The following is a 12,267-nucleotide window of genomic DNA, read 5'->3' on the forward strand; positions in this document are numbered from 1 at the left end:
GCACCTGTTTTCCCTGTCCAGCAGGTACACAGGTGGGATCCCAGGGGTGTATTTTCTGTTTCCCATCCAGTTGTCCAAGTTCCTCTTAAAGAGGGCTAGTGGGGTACTCTGCTTGACATGAAGAGGAAGTCTATTCCACAGATGGGAGAGTCACTGGGATGTAAATCTATCCTGCCAAGAAGTTCTATTGATGTCACAGACCAGGTTGAGACCTTGCGTGCCAGTTACTCGAGTGGAGTTTGACTTACAGATATGCAGCAACTCCATTAAGGCTGAGTCTGAGATGGCCTTGTATGCCAGACACAGGTCACCTCTGAGCAGTCTGTATGAGACTGAGTAGAGGGATAGGGCTTTTATCCTGTCTGTATAGGATAGATGTTTGAACCCTGGATTTTCCTGGTCAGGAACCTCTGTGGTCTGTTCAGCTGCTGCTTGTGCTTGGCACAAGTACATGCTGAAGGGGCCATTGTACTTGATAGTGGGTTTTATAAAGGAGGAGTACAGGGATGTTATAACCTCCTTGTTCTTGGATGAAATATCCGTACTTATGAGGTGGGCCATGTAGAAAGCCTTCCGTACAACAGAGGCAACATGGTGTTCAAAGGTCAGGTTGTTATCAACGTGGGTGCCCAAGTCCCTCACGACTGGTTGTGTGCATATTATGTTGTTGTTAATGTGATAAATAGTGGGGACATCATTTTCCCCAAAGGGGATAATGATACATTTCTTGGTATTCAGTTTGAGGCCATGCTTCTGGCACCAGTCATTAGTTTGGTTAAGGCCCTCTTGGAGGATGTTCACATCACTAGGGGAATTTATGACAGTGCCCAGCTTGTAGATATCTGCAAATTTGGTCAGCCACAGACCACAAGTTTTTGGCTTGCACCTCAGGAAAGTATTGCTGAAACAGTAGAGGCCATAAGACCGATCCTTGGGGTACACAGCTTGTTATAGGTTTACTACTAGAGGTGGCTTCCCCAATTTTGACTGAGTGTGTTCCATTAGTGAGCCAGTTATCTACCTATCTGGTAACATATGGGTTGATGCCTAGCTGGAAGAGTTTATCTGTTATGCCCGAGTGGGGAATAGCATTGAAGGCTTTGGCTAGGTCAGGGTAGGCGCTGCATTGTCTTGCCCTTATCCATGGCTTTGGTGACTGTTTCGAAGAAGGCGACCACGTTTAGCAGACATGATATCCCTTTGACAAAACCAAACTGTGTGGAATCAAGCATTTGGAGGTTGCCAATGTTCTTGTTTATAAGGTCCATGATAATGCATCCCATGGCCTTGCAGATTAGGCTAGTTCAATTTAGGCCAATTTAATGCTTTTTCAAATCAATCTGGACCCAGTACCAACAACCTCTCTCTTTCCAAGTTCCAGTACTGAACTTTGTCAGAAAGGTTGATAGACTAATTGAGTCTGAATTATGCTCTTCCAGTCTCCTCCACAGCCTCTTTTCCCAATCTGGTGTCTGTATCCAAATGAGTCAAAGTGCAGTGTGTGTGGGAACATCATTTCAAAAGAAAACACACAAAGACCAAAGAAATTATGGCACTGGCAAATGCTGTTAAATCTGTAAATCATTTGTAGACTCTGGGACCTTTTCTGGTAAACATAGACAACACCACTGTCACGTGGTACATATCTAACCTTACCCACCTTTAAATGCTCTATAAAAGAACATTACAAAATCATGGACCTGCTCATGCACCATTCTTGGCTGAACTTACTCACTAAACTTCACTCACCCCACTTCAACCTAAGTCACACCTCATAAACCTCTCCAACCTCCTACTCCATTACTTTATTTTTCCCACTATCTTGCCATATCACTTTCTCTACAAACCTTTACTTTTCTCTTTCTTCCCTACTCACCTAAGCTACCTGAAACACCCTACCCTGCACTCTTCTTATAATCTCCTTTTTTCTCTATCCTTACTTCCTTCTGTAACGCTAATATGAATAACCCTCTCTCATACTAAGACATCACTCAATTCCCTCTTCACTGTCCCTAATCATGTAATTTCTAATATCTCTTTTAAATATATTAGAATTGTTTCAAGTCTCACTTATTGCATAATCTATGTAAAAACAATAATAGAACTAATGATTTTTTCCTCACATAGGTTCATAGGTTGGTACTAGGCTATCAGCCCTAGGGCCTATACAAGCCTAGCCATAACAATTCCCTGGCTATTTCTTCCCACATTATTTACTTTCCTGGACCCCTGTCTAGCAGGGCGACTGACGTGATCCCTGGGGTGAATTTCCTTTCCCCCATCCAATCGTCAAGGTTCCTCTTGAAGAGGTCCAAAGAGGCACTCTGCTTGACATGTATGGGCAATCTATTCCAGAGTCTGGGGAGTCTCTGGGTCAGGAACCTATCCCTCCAGCATGTTTTGTTTATTGTGATGACAAGGTTTAGATCCCTGGAGCTTGTAGCTCTGAGGGATTGGGATTTCTTTAAGTGTAGCATGTCCAACAGCTCTGGGTTTGACATGGCCTTGTATGTTAAGCAGAGATCGCCTCTGAGTAGACGATATGCAACAGAGTATAGCTGGAGTTTTTTAAGGCGGTCAGCATAGGGCATCTGCTTTAGGCCTGTGATTCTTTTAGTGAGGTATTTCTGAGGCCTTTCCAGTTGTTGCAGATGTCTTGAGAGGTACATACCAAATGGGGCGTTGTATTCTATAATGGGTCTAATGAGGGATGAGTACAGTGGGACAATGACCTCCTTTTTTCTGGATGAAAATCCCTTCGTGATGAGGTGTGCCACATAGAAGGATTTCCTGACTGTTGTGGCGATGTGGTTATCGAAGGTGAGACCACTGTCCACCTGTGTCCCTAAGTCTCTTATCACACTTTCTGTGTTTAGTGTACTGCCACCTATATGGTAATTCATGGATACATGTTTTTCCCAAAGGGGATAACAATACATTTCTTGGCATTGAGCTTGAGCCCATGGCTCTGGCACCAAGCATCTGTTTCTGTAAGGCCCTTTTGTAGAGTATCCACATCATTTGGGGATTCAATAATGGCTCCCAGTTTGCAGTCATCTGCAAATTTTGTTAGCCAGAGTCCCTTAGTGTTGACCTGTACTTCAGAGAAGTAGATGCCAAACAAGAGCGGCCCCAGGACTGAACCCTGAGGTACTCCACTTGTCACTTGTCTGGAGCTGGATTTGGAGTCGGCTACTTTTACAGTGTGGGTTCTATCAGTAAGCCATTTAGAAACCCATTGGGTGACATAGGGATTAATGCCCAAATTAGTAAGTTTATCTATGATTCCAGAGTGGGGGATGGTATCAAAGGCCTTGGCAAGGTCTAGATAGGCTGTGTGGACCACCTTACCCTTGTCCATGGCTCTGGAGACTGACTCAAAGAAGTCAATCAGGTTCAGGAGACAAGATCGGCCCTTCACAAACCCAAACTGGGTGGGGTCCAGTGTTTGAAGGTTGCCAATGTCTTTGTTTATAAGTTCCATGATAATACGCTCCATGGCCTTGCAGATAAGGCTTGTCAGACTGATGGGACGGTAGTTTCCGGGATCCAAGGTGGATCCCCTTGTGGATTGGGATAACTGTAGCTCTGCGCCACTCAGTGGGCACGAAACCTGAGGTGAGGCTATGATTAAACATGACACTTAGGTGAGGTGCCAGTTCATATTGTAGTTCATGTAGTACACAGCCCGGGATGTCATCTGGTCCCATGGATGCTGTATTCTTGGCTTTAGAGAGTGCGTTTTGTACCTGTGTGGCCGTTATTACTGGAATTTGGCAATCTTCCAGTATTGAGATGGGCCATTTAGGGGTGAGAGGGGGTGAAGTTGGCACTGAATTGATCTGCCAGGATATTGGCAATATCCTTTGGATCAGTATATTTAATGCCATTCTGTTTTAGCTCAGCGCAGATCTGAGCATTGCCATTTAGATTCTTGACATAGTTATAGAATGCTTTGTGGTTGTCTTTGGAATCTTTGGCAATTTTATTTTCGTAACTAGCTTTGGAGGATTTTATGAGGCATCTCAGTTTCTTACTGAGGCCAGTAAGGGAGTTTTTTGCATCCTGGGATTTTCCTCCTTTCTGCAAAAGTTTCTTCCTTTTGTTGTAAAGTTTGTTTATGGCAGGGGACCACCAGATTGGCTTCCTTTTTTGGATGAGAGCATTTTGGTTCTATTTGGGATGGCACGATTCATGCATGAGTGGATGTGCTCGTACAGTGCCTTAGTGTAGGATTCAGCAGTTGAACTTTCAGTTCCCGTCTGCATGGGTGTTATGAAGTTTGTCACTTCTGACTTGAGTAGCATGAAGTTGGCTTTGGAGAAGTTTTTTATGGTGGTTTCTTTACTGGGGGGTGGGGGTGGGATGTGGATGTTAAGGGTGATTAGCTTATGGTCAGACCTGACTAACGAGGGGTGACCATAGGTATGGAGCATTGATTTCCCATGTTGGTAATGACCAGGTCTAGGATATTGGAGCCCCTGGTAGGACTATGGATTAGTTGATCCAGGGCATTGGAATTTATGAATTCCAAGAACCGTTGCGCAAAGGTGTTGGGACATGAGTAGTTTTCCCAGTTAATGGCAGGGTAGTTAAAATCACCCAGTATTAGGGTGTTTGGTTCTATCTTAATATTTTCCAGTATGTTTAGAAAGGTGTAGTGAGAATCTTAGGGTATGGTGGGGGATCTGTAACAAGCTACAATTTGGATTGCAGTCTTACCTAGTGTTAGTTGCACTTGGAGAATTTCAGACACATTGTGTTGGCCAACTAGCCTGGTGGTGTGAATATCCTTGGTGAATATTGACACTCCTCCACCTTTAGTGTTTCGGTCCTGGTTTGGTGGCGAAAAGTGTGGTAAGAGTTGTAGCCTGGTATTGCAGGGGTGCTCTCTGGAGCCTTGAACCAGGTCTCAGTTACTGCACAGATATCGATGTTCTCCATTTTTAGGAGTGCCTCGAGAGAGTGCATTTTGAGGTTTAGACTTCTAGCATTGAGTAGCATTACCTTCAGATTTTGCATGCTTGTACCTGTTACGGTGGTGGTTTTGTCCTTTGAAGTTTGCCTAAAAAGGCACTATAGGGGTGGCAAGAGCCTTAGCCAGTAACCTGAATCCCAGAGGCGACAGGTGCAGACCATCTCTGGCAAAGCATCGTGGTCTGTCAATCATGTCATCCCAGGCAGACAGATACTGGATCCCCTTTGAATGACACCATAAGCTTAGCCAATTGTTGAAGTCAATCATTTTATCCTTATATTGTGGTATCATTCTGGGCGAAGGCAGGATGCTACTCAGGGCTAGGGTCATACCTGCCTGGGCCACATGATCCGAGAGCTCTTCCATGTCTCTTTTTATGTAGTCCAGGGAGGTACGTCTCAAGTCATTCACTCCAACATGGACAATGACAGAGTCATATTTGTACTTGTTGTGGAGTGACTTGAGTGCATGCATTATGTGGCGGATCCTGGCACCCGACAGGCAGCTGACTGTAATTTTCTCCTTATTCAACCTGGTGAGAGGGACATCAGTGTGCCGGACTATAGAGTCACCTATGACTAAAGTGTTAGGTACATTGTCTTGCCTTAGGGGCTGTTGTTGGGTGGCACACTCATGTTATTGTTTTTCATTGCATGCTACTATGAAACGTATGTGTTTTTCTCATTACATTTTTTCACCGCTATGTTTTGTGGTGTTACATGATACTTTGTGATTTAAAATATCTGTAATTGATTTTTGATAGATTCTGATTGTGGAGCTTTTCTCCACAGGACTCCACTGAAAATGGGAACTTTTTGGCCCAGTCAGACTTTCCTGGTAAACAAATGTCAAATAAATAGTAAACAACCAAGGGGGAAACAGGTTGTAAACTCTATGTAAGCCATGATAGTCAGGGAACTTGCAGTACAGCATAATCTATCTATGTTCCTTCAGAGCATAACACTGTAGCAGGCAGTCGGAGCAGAACCAGGAGACCCCCCGTGAATGGATGCTGCACACAGTAGTCTCCATGGGGAAAAACACTGTAGCAGGCAGTCGGAGCAGAACCAGGAGACCCCCCCGTGAATGGATGCTGCACACAGTAGTCTCCATGGGGAACTCCTCAAATAGATCTGTTTGCCTCTATTCACAACAGACAGCTGAAAAAACTCTTCTCCAGGGGTCTTTGCAAAAGAACTGGAAGATAGATGCCTTTTCTTTATCATGGACAGGAATTTCTCTTTATCTCCTCCTCCTTTCCACTGATAACCAGATTTCTTTAGAAGATCCCAAAGATAATATTGGTAACTCCCTTTTGGCCCAGGCAGCAGGGATTCTGCATTTCACAGAAAACTCCAAAAGCAATTAACACAAGCTTTGCGTGGGATAGACCAACTTACATAGGAATGGGAGTCTTTGATTCACCCCAGTCAACAAATTATTCATCTGACTGCCTGGATAATGGAATTGTAATCCCTCTCAGGCACATATTTTCTGAGGATGTGCTGCAGTTATTCAAAAAGCTAAGAAACCTGCTACTAGAAAATCTTATTTGACCAAATGAAAGAAATTTCCAAGTTGGTGCTGTAAACAAAACCATGATCCTTTAAAGGTGGGAAGCTCCTTTGGTTCTCCAAAGTTTATGTGAATTTCTGAAATATAGTCTTTCTTATTCATCTATCAATATTCAACTTTCAGCCATTTCTGTCTGTTTGCCCTTAGGACTACCCTGTTTTCTTTTTCACAAGTGAACGAGTTTTTGAAGGGGTACTACACATTTGCCTAACTGGAAAACAGGTGGGTCTTCCTTGGGATCTTATGTTTGTACTTAAAAAAACTTACTCTTTTTCCTTTCAGACCAGCTCATATGGCTGATTTAAAGTTCCTGACTTGGAAACTAGTATTACTTATCGCTCTGACTTCAGCTAGAAGAGCGAGTTTCAAGCTGTTACACTGATTCAAACTTACCTTACTTTTTGTAAGAATAGGGTATCCTTAAGAACCAACCCTTCCTTCATGCCTACAGTGTTATCCTTATTTACCATAAACCAGGCTATTCATCTCCCTTTTTTTCCTAAACCAAAGAATAAAGGAGAGAAATGTTTGCATACTCTGAAAGTCCACATACAACTCAGATACTACATTGAAATGACAAAGAACTTCAGAAATTCTGACCAGCTGTTCATTGCATATGAAGGCAAGAAGAAAGGGCAACCAGTGGCAAAGTAGACTGTTTCCATTTGGTTATTCCGTGGTATCCAGTTTTGTTCTCATCGTGGAAAGACCCTTCCCTTCAAGGTCAAGGCCCACTCAGCCAGAGCGATGGGCTGCTTCTAAAGCTTTTTGGTCATCTGTACACACTTTCACAAGCATTATAAAATTATCACCTCCAGATCAAGAGAAGGTTTTGCTGGGTCTATTCTCCACAGGCTCCTAGACTCTCACCCTTCTTCCTCCCCCTGACTATCCAACTTTGGTAATCATCTCATATAGCTTAGGCTACCACAACAGTGATCAATATGATGAACACAGTACAGTGGTGTAAGTAAACTTACCATAATAGTTGATGATCAACTTAGATCACTTTTGCAGTGCTAACACCCTCCCTTATTTCCCGCTTCATGTCCTTTTGGTGCAGTGTTTGTTATTAAGGCTTATTATTCTACCTTATCTATCTGCCATGGTGGGGTTCCCCTCATTGTGTCCTTATCTCCCCTTTCTCTTGGCAGCTAACTTGGTGTTTTAGGACTCCTCCTTCCCTTTCCTGAGAGGCAAGAAAGCACTAGATTTTGGTGCCCATACTGGCACACTCACACACCTTCTATGACACTGGTGAATGGAGGATGCCTTTAAGCTTTGGTTACTGGCCAGATGTCCAGTCCTTAGCAGGATACATCCCTTATAGCTTAGACTACTGCAGCAGTGATCTTTTCGAACATCTGTCATGGTGAGTTTACTTGCACAACTGTACTTTCTAGAGTTTGTGATATACTGAAGATATTTTCTAGGGCTGTGTAGTGCTGAAGTAACAGTTATGATAAAAATACTGGTTAATAAAGCAACAAAAGTTTCATTTTAATTAAAGCACCTTTTTTGTTTTTCTTTTTTCTGCAGCTGAGCCTGTTCTTCCCTATTACATTCTGTTTATGCACTGTATTCCTGGTTGTTGTTCCATTATATAGCGACACAATTAACACCATGGTTGGAATAGCAATAGCACTTTCAGGTGTCCCTGCATACTATCTCTGCATCTACCTTCCACCCGACAGACAACCCAAATGTCTTCAGAAACTATTGGGTAAGTTTTCTAATCTGACCAGCTTTCAGAAACCGGTTGTGTTTTTTAACTTGGATTTTGTAGTAAGTTAATATTTGCTGCTTTATATTCAAGCATCACCACTGCATTTTGGAAACTGAATGCATGAACTCAGGTGTGGTTTATTATTTGAAAGGAAACCTCCCAAAAACTTCCTGAAGTGTATTGGCAGCTTTTGTATTTGCTGTTTTTAATGTTTATACCGAATGATTGTTGAACATACTTTTTTTTTTTGCATTTGTGTGTCAGTTTTAGCCCACCATATATATCAGTTTCACACGTGCAGGTGACAGGGCTCAAACCCAGGTTGTTTTGGAGTCCAGCACTTAACCACCGTGCTTCACTACCTTCTATAAAATAATTAGTTGTAACAATGAATTTTTCTTGTCTTATGGTCTTTAAATATCTAATACTAAGGACCCTTCTTGGTGACTCCTGTGGTTCAGTGTATCCTTTCAGTGCTCAACAGTAACATTGCATGCTGTGATGCAATGCATTGACTACATAAGCACTCGTGTTTCAAATGTGTTTGCCAGCTCTGTTTTTCCACTCACACAATTTGGGTCTTGATTTTTGCTGCTGTTGGTAACATTTTCTGCATTTGCATACCTTTTTTAATGAAATTCTTTGTAATAATTAGAAACTTTACTAAATCCTGCACTGAATGCAATAAAGAAGCTCTTCAGGTGGTAAATCTGCATTGCAGGTTTTCTGAGTCCTTGTTAGGGTTAAGATTGTCACCATTTAGTGAGAGTTTGAGCTTGCCCCCTGTCTGGTATGGCAGCAGTGGAGTAGAGGTCTGGAAGAAGAATGCCGCCGGGCGCCACCCTAGTGGGTGCATCCTAAGAGTTTTGCACTGCCATTTGACAGTTGGTCAGCTCTGGACTCCTGTTTCTGCACAGCCTGGCCTCAGACAGTAGGGCCTGGAGTCAAACAGCCTCTCTGGACCAAGGTTTCTTGTGCTAGAACTGCACAGCCCCACCAGGGTTGGATGGTATTATTGGGAATGTAACAGCTTTGCAAAGATAATGTCTGTGAGCTGAATAACTCGTAAACAGTTTTGCTGAAAACCTGTCTTTAACAAAAATGGCAGTAGACTTTCCCACATGGTGCAGCCATGGAGTTAGTACATGTAAGTAATGAGGTGGAGCTCCCTCCACATGAGGGGTGTTTTGGAGCTCATAAAAAATTCCTTTTGAATCCATCCTGTTTGAGAAGGAGCTGTTTGGCGAACCTGCACCAGGTTTCATGACCTAGCTCTGAGAATCTTGTTTGATTCTTGGCAGATCTGATGTTGCCTTTTCCTTTGCCTCAACATGTGCGTTATTGGATCCAGTTGGATTTGAGGCAACCATTAAAGAATCTTGGATCTGAAGCTCCAGCTCACCTCCCATAATTCCCTGTGGTACTAAGTGTCTTCAGATCTCATTTGCAACTCTTCCATGTCAGAATTATTTTTCCAAAGCTCCGTTGAAAACAAGTGCTTTGTGGCTTTTTGCTACATATTTTTTTTAGTTTTCTTGCTTATTTACTTAGACGTGGTTCTTTCTTCAGTCCCTTAAATGTTTTTTATATATATAGCTCTGTTGTACCTTAGACTGTTCTCCCCTTGCATGCGAGCTCTGCTCTTGTTTACCATTTTGCTATTTTCCCTGTTTAAAGTTGTTTTATCTAGTTTGTAGGTTAGGGTTACCTTGTTACAGTTGTTCTTGTGTTCTTTGGCTATTTTAGTATGTGGATATTTGTCAGTTTTATACAGCAGTTGTGCATTATTACTGGGTGTGTTTTTCTACAGTGTGATGCATTTTTCCAGGTTTACTGTGGTAGATAAGACTTCCAGATTTCTGAAATGTCTGGAGTGTGGTAATAAACTAGCCCCTCAGGGCTCACATGACTGCTGTATCTGCTGCTTAGGAGTTATCCACTTGGATACCAAATGGCATGCATGTGTCTCTTTTGGGGCCAGGGCATTAGGCAATTGCCCAATCAAGTTAATTTTGAAGGGGCAACTTTATGCCTCTTTTTTAGCTCTTCCCAATCTTTAGGTTCACTTTCTCCTTCCATGAAATTTGTTAGCAAAAGGAAGAGAGATAAAGAGAAGGATAAGTAGAAAGGAAAGATAAGTAAAGAGAAAAGGAGAGAAGCAGGGACAGAGGTCAAGGAAGTACCTGCTTATTCTTTGCTGAAGTTGAGCCTGCACAGAAGTCCTTAAGGCCTTCTACCTCATGGTCTCCCATTGTGGACCCAGTGTCCGTACCTCCCTGGTACTGATCACTGATCTCACCAGTTGTACCATCTGAGCTATTGTGGTCTCTACTGTTTGAGATTTCAAGTCCTTTTTTATCTGCCATGCCAGTCTGGTCAGTTCCATATTCCCTTCTTGGCTATTACTCCAGACCTGGATTTACTGCTAGAACTTTCACCCCCTTGGGCCAGACTTTCCCTTTCAGGATTCAAGAATCAGATAAACCCATGCACCGACCCACTATGCTGTTCTCAACAGTTTGTAAGTCAGCAAGCTCCATACAGTGCCTTTAAAGAATCCAGTATGAACAAGATGATGCAAACTTTCTTAAAGGCTCCTATTGACCTGGAGATCATTCCCTTCCCCTTTGTACTGAGGGAGAAGAAAGCACTGGCCCTTTTCTGTATTTAATTACTTCTCCAGTGCACCATTTAGCAGTTGTGACCCTGGATTTGACACCCTCCGATGTAGTGCCTTTGTCGGTGCCAACACATTGGCTGTCTTCAGCACCGACCCTGACCTTAATGTACTCTGCTGTGTTGGAGTCTTTTACATCCTAGAACTGAAGCATCAAGGCTGATGACCTGGGGTCAGCTGTGAGACTCTCGGAGCTGTCCATGCCCCTGGGTGCTTTGGCCATGACAGATCAGCACTTTTCTGCTTCAAACCCAGGTAGGTTCATTGCTGGGATAGGGGCCTCTCCTGGGTCTGTGGATTGAGAACAGTCCTTCCCCTGTCATTTGGCATTGGCATTCAACTTTATGGAAAGGATTTTGTCTTGTTCAGAGACAAGGTCTTCAAACTGTGTGTCAGAATCATCCCCATCTTCTCATCCCCCTTGGTCTTTGGTTTTGCATCAAGTTGTTCAGGGATTGCTTGCACTAAAAGTTCTTGAACAGGCCCAGGGCTCTCCTGATGTTTCTCTATCTCCCCTAGTCTCTCTTCCCACTGAGGTGCATAAGAAGCATCAGTGTAAAAGGAGACACCTGGAAACACTACAGGAGTTGACAGAGGATTTTGACCTTCATGAGGGAAAAGAGGGACGCCGAAATCTCCCTCCCTTTTGATCACCTCCTTGAATTGATGATACAGTGGGGGGGGGGGGGGGCTAGACAACCAAAGTCCCTTCCCCTGAGAAGTCATTTTTTTCTTGAGGCCTTTGGTGTGGGCCCATTCCCATCTTGGGTGGTACCTCCTCCTGACATGCTCATCAACCTCGTGTCCACAGTGGCATGGAGAAAACTTGAGATGGTTGAGCTGATCTCATGCAAGCTCAACAAAATCTTGGTGCCATGTAATAAGATAAATCTTACTTGAGCAAGGGTTCTGCAGTTGATGACATTGTTGTTGCTGCAGACACTAAAAGAACTCTTTGACGAGAGTGCATGAGTTCATTCTCCAGACAGAGAGTCACGAGCATTGTACAAATTTGGGAAGCGCACACATGCTTCAGGCACTTTTACCCTCCGTGTTCTGAACTGTATAGCATACCTGACTGGGCTTCAGAGAGATTTGATCAAAGAAGTCTCTAAGTTAGGAGCATCCTAAATGACAACTAAGTCTCCTAAGTCCATGGAGACTTATTTGGCCACAGTGTTATTCATATGTAACTTATTCATGCATCTCATTTCCAATGCAGTGGATGGTATAGCTCAGGTGGCAAGCTGTCATTTTAGTTTGCTGACACACCTGGATACAACTGTGTAATTTTGCTGAGTGTTTTAAGGT

General features: G+C 43.2%; 1 protein-coding gene across 2 annotated transcripts in view; it reads left to right on the forward strand.

The window, feature by feature from the left end:
* Positions 1-12,267, forward strand: part of LOC122798272 (Y+L amino acid transporter 2-like) — a 711,221-nt gene that overhangs the window by 560,556 nt on the left and 138,398 nt on the right. For both annotated transcript variants that reach the window (XM_044067079.1, XM_044067078.1), the window contains one exon: positions 8,093-8,276. In XM_044067079.1, coding sequence (XP_043923014.1) covers positions 8,093-8,276 — 184 coding nt within the window. The remainder of the gene's footprint in view (positions 1-8,092; positions 8,277-12,267) is intronic.

This window comes from Protopterus annectens, chromosome 3.part1 (assembly GCF_019279795.1).
Source record: "Protopterus annectens isolate FY-2018-M chromosome 3.part1, PAN1.0, whole genome shotgun sequence".
Taxonomy (NCBI): Eukaryota; Metazoa; Chordata; order Ceratodontiformes; family Protopteridae; genus Protopterus; species Protopterus annectens.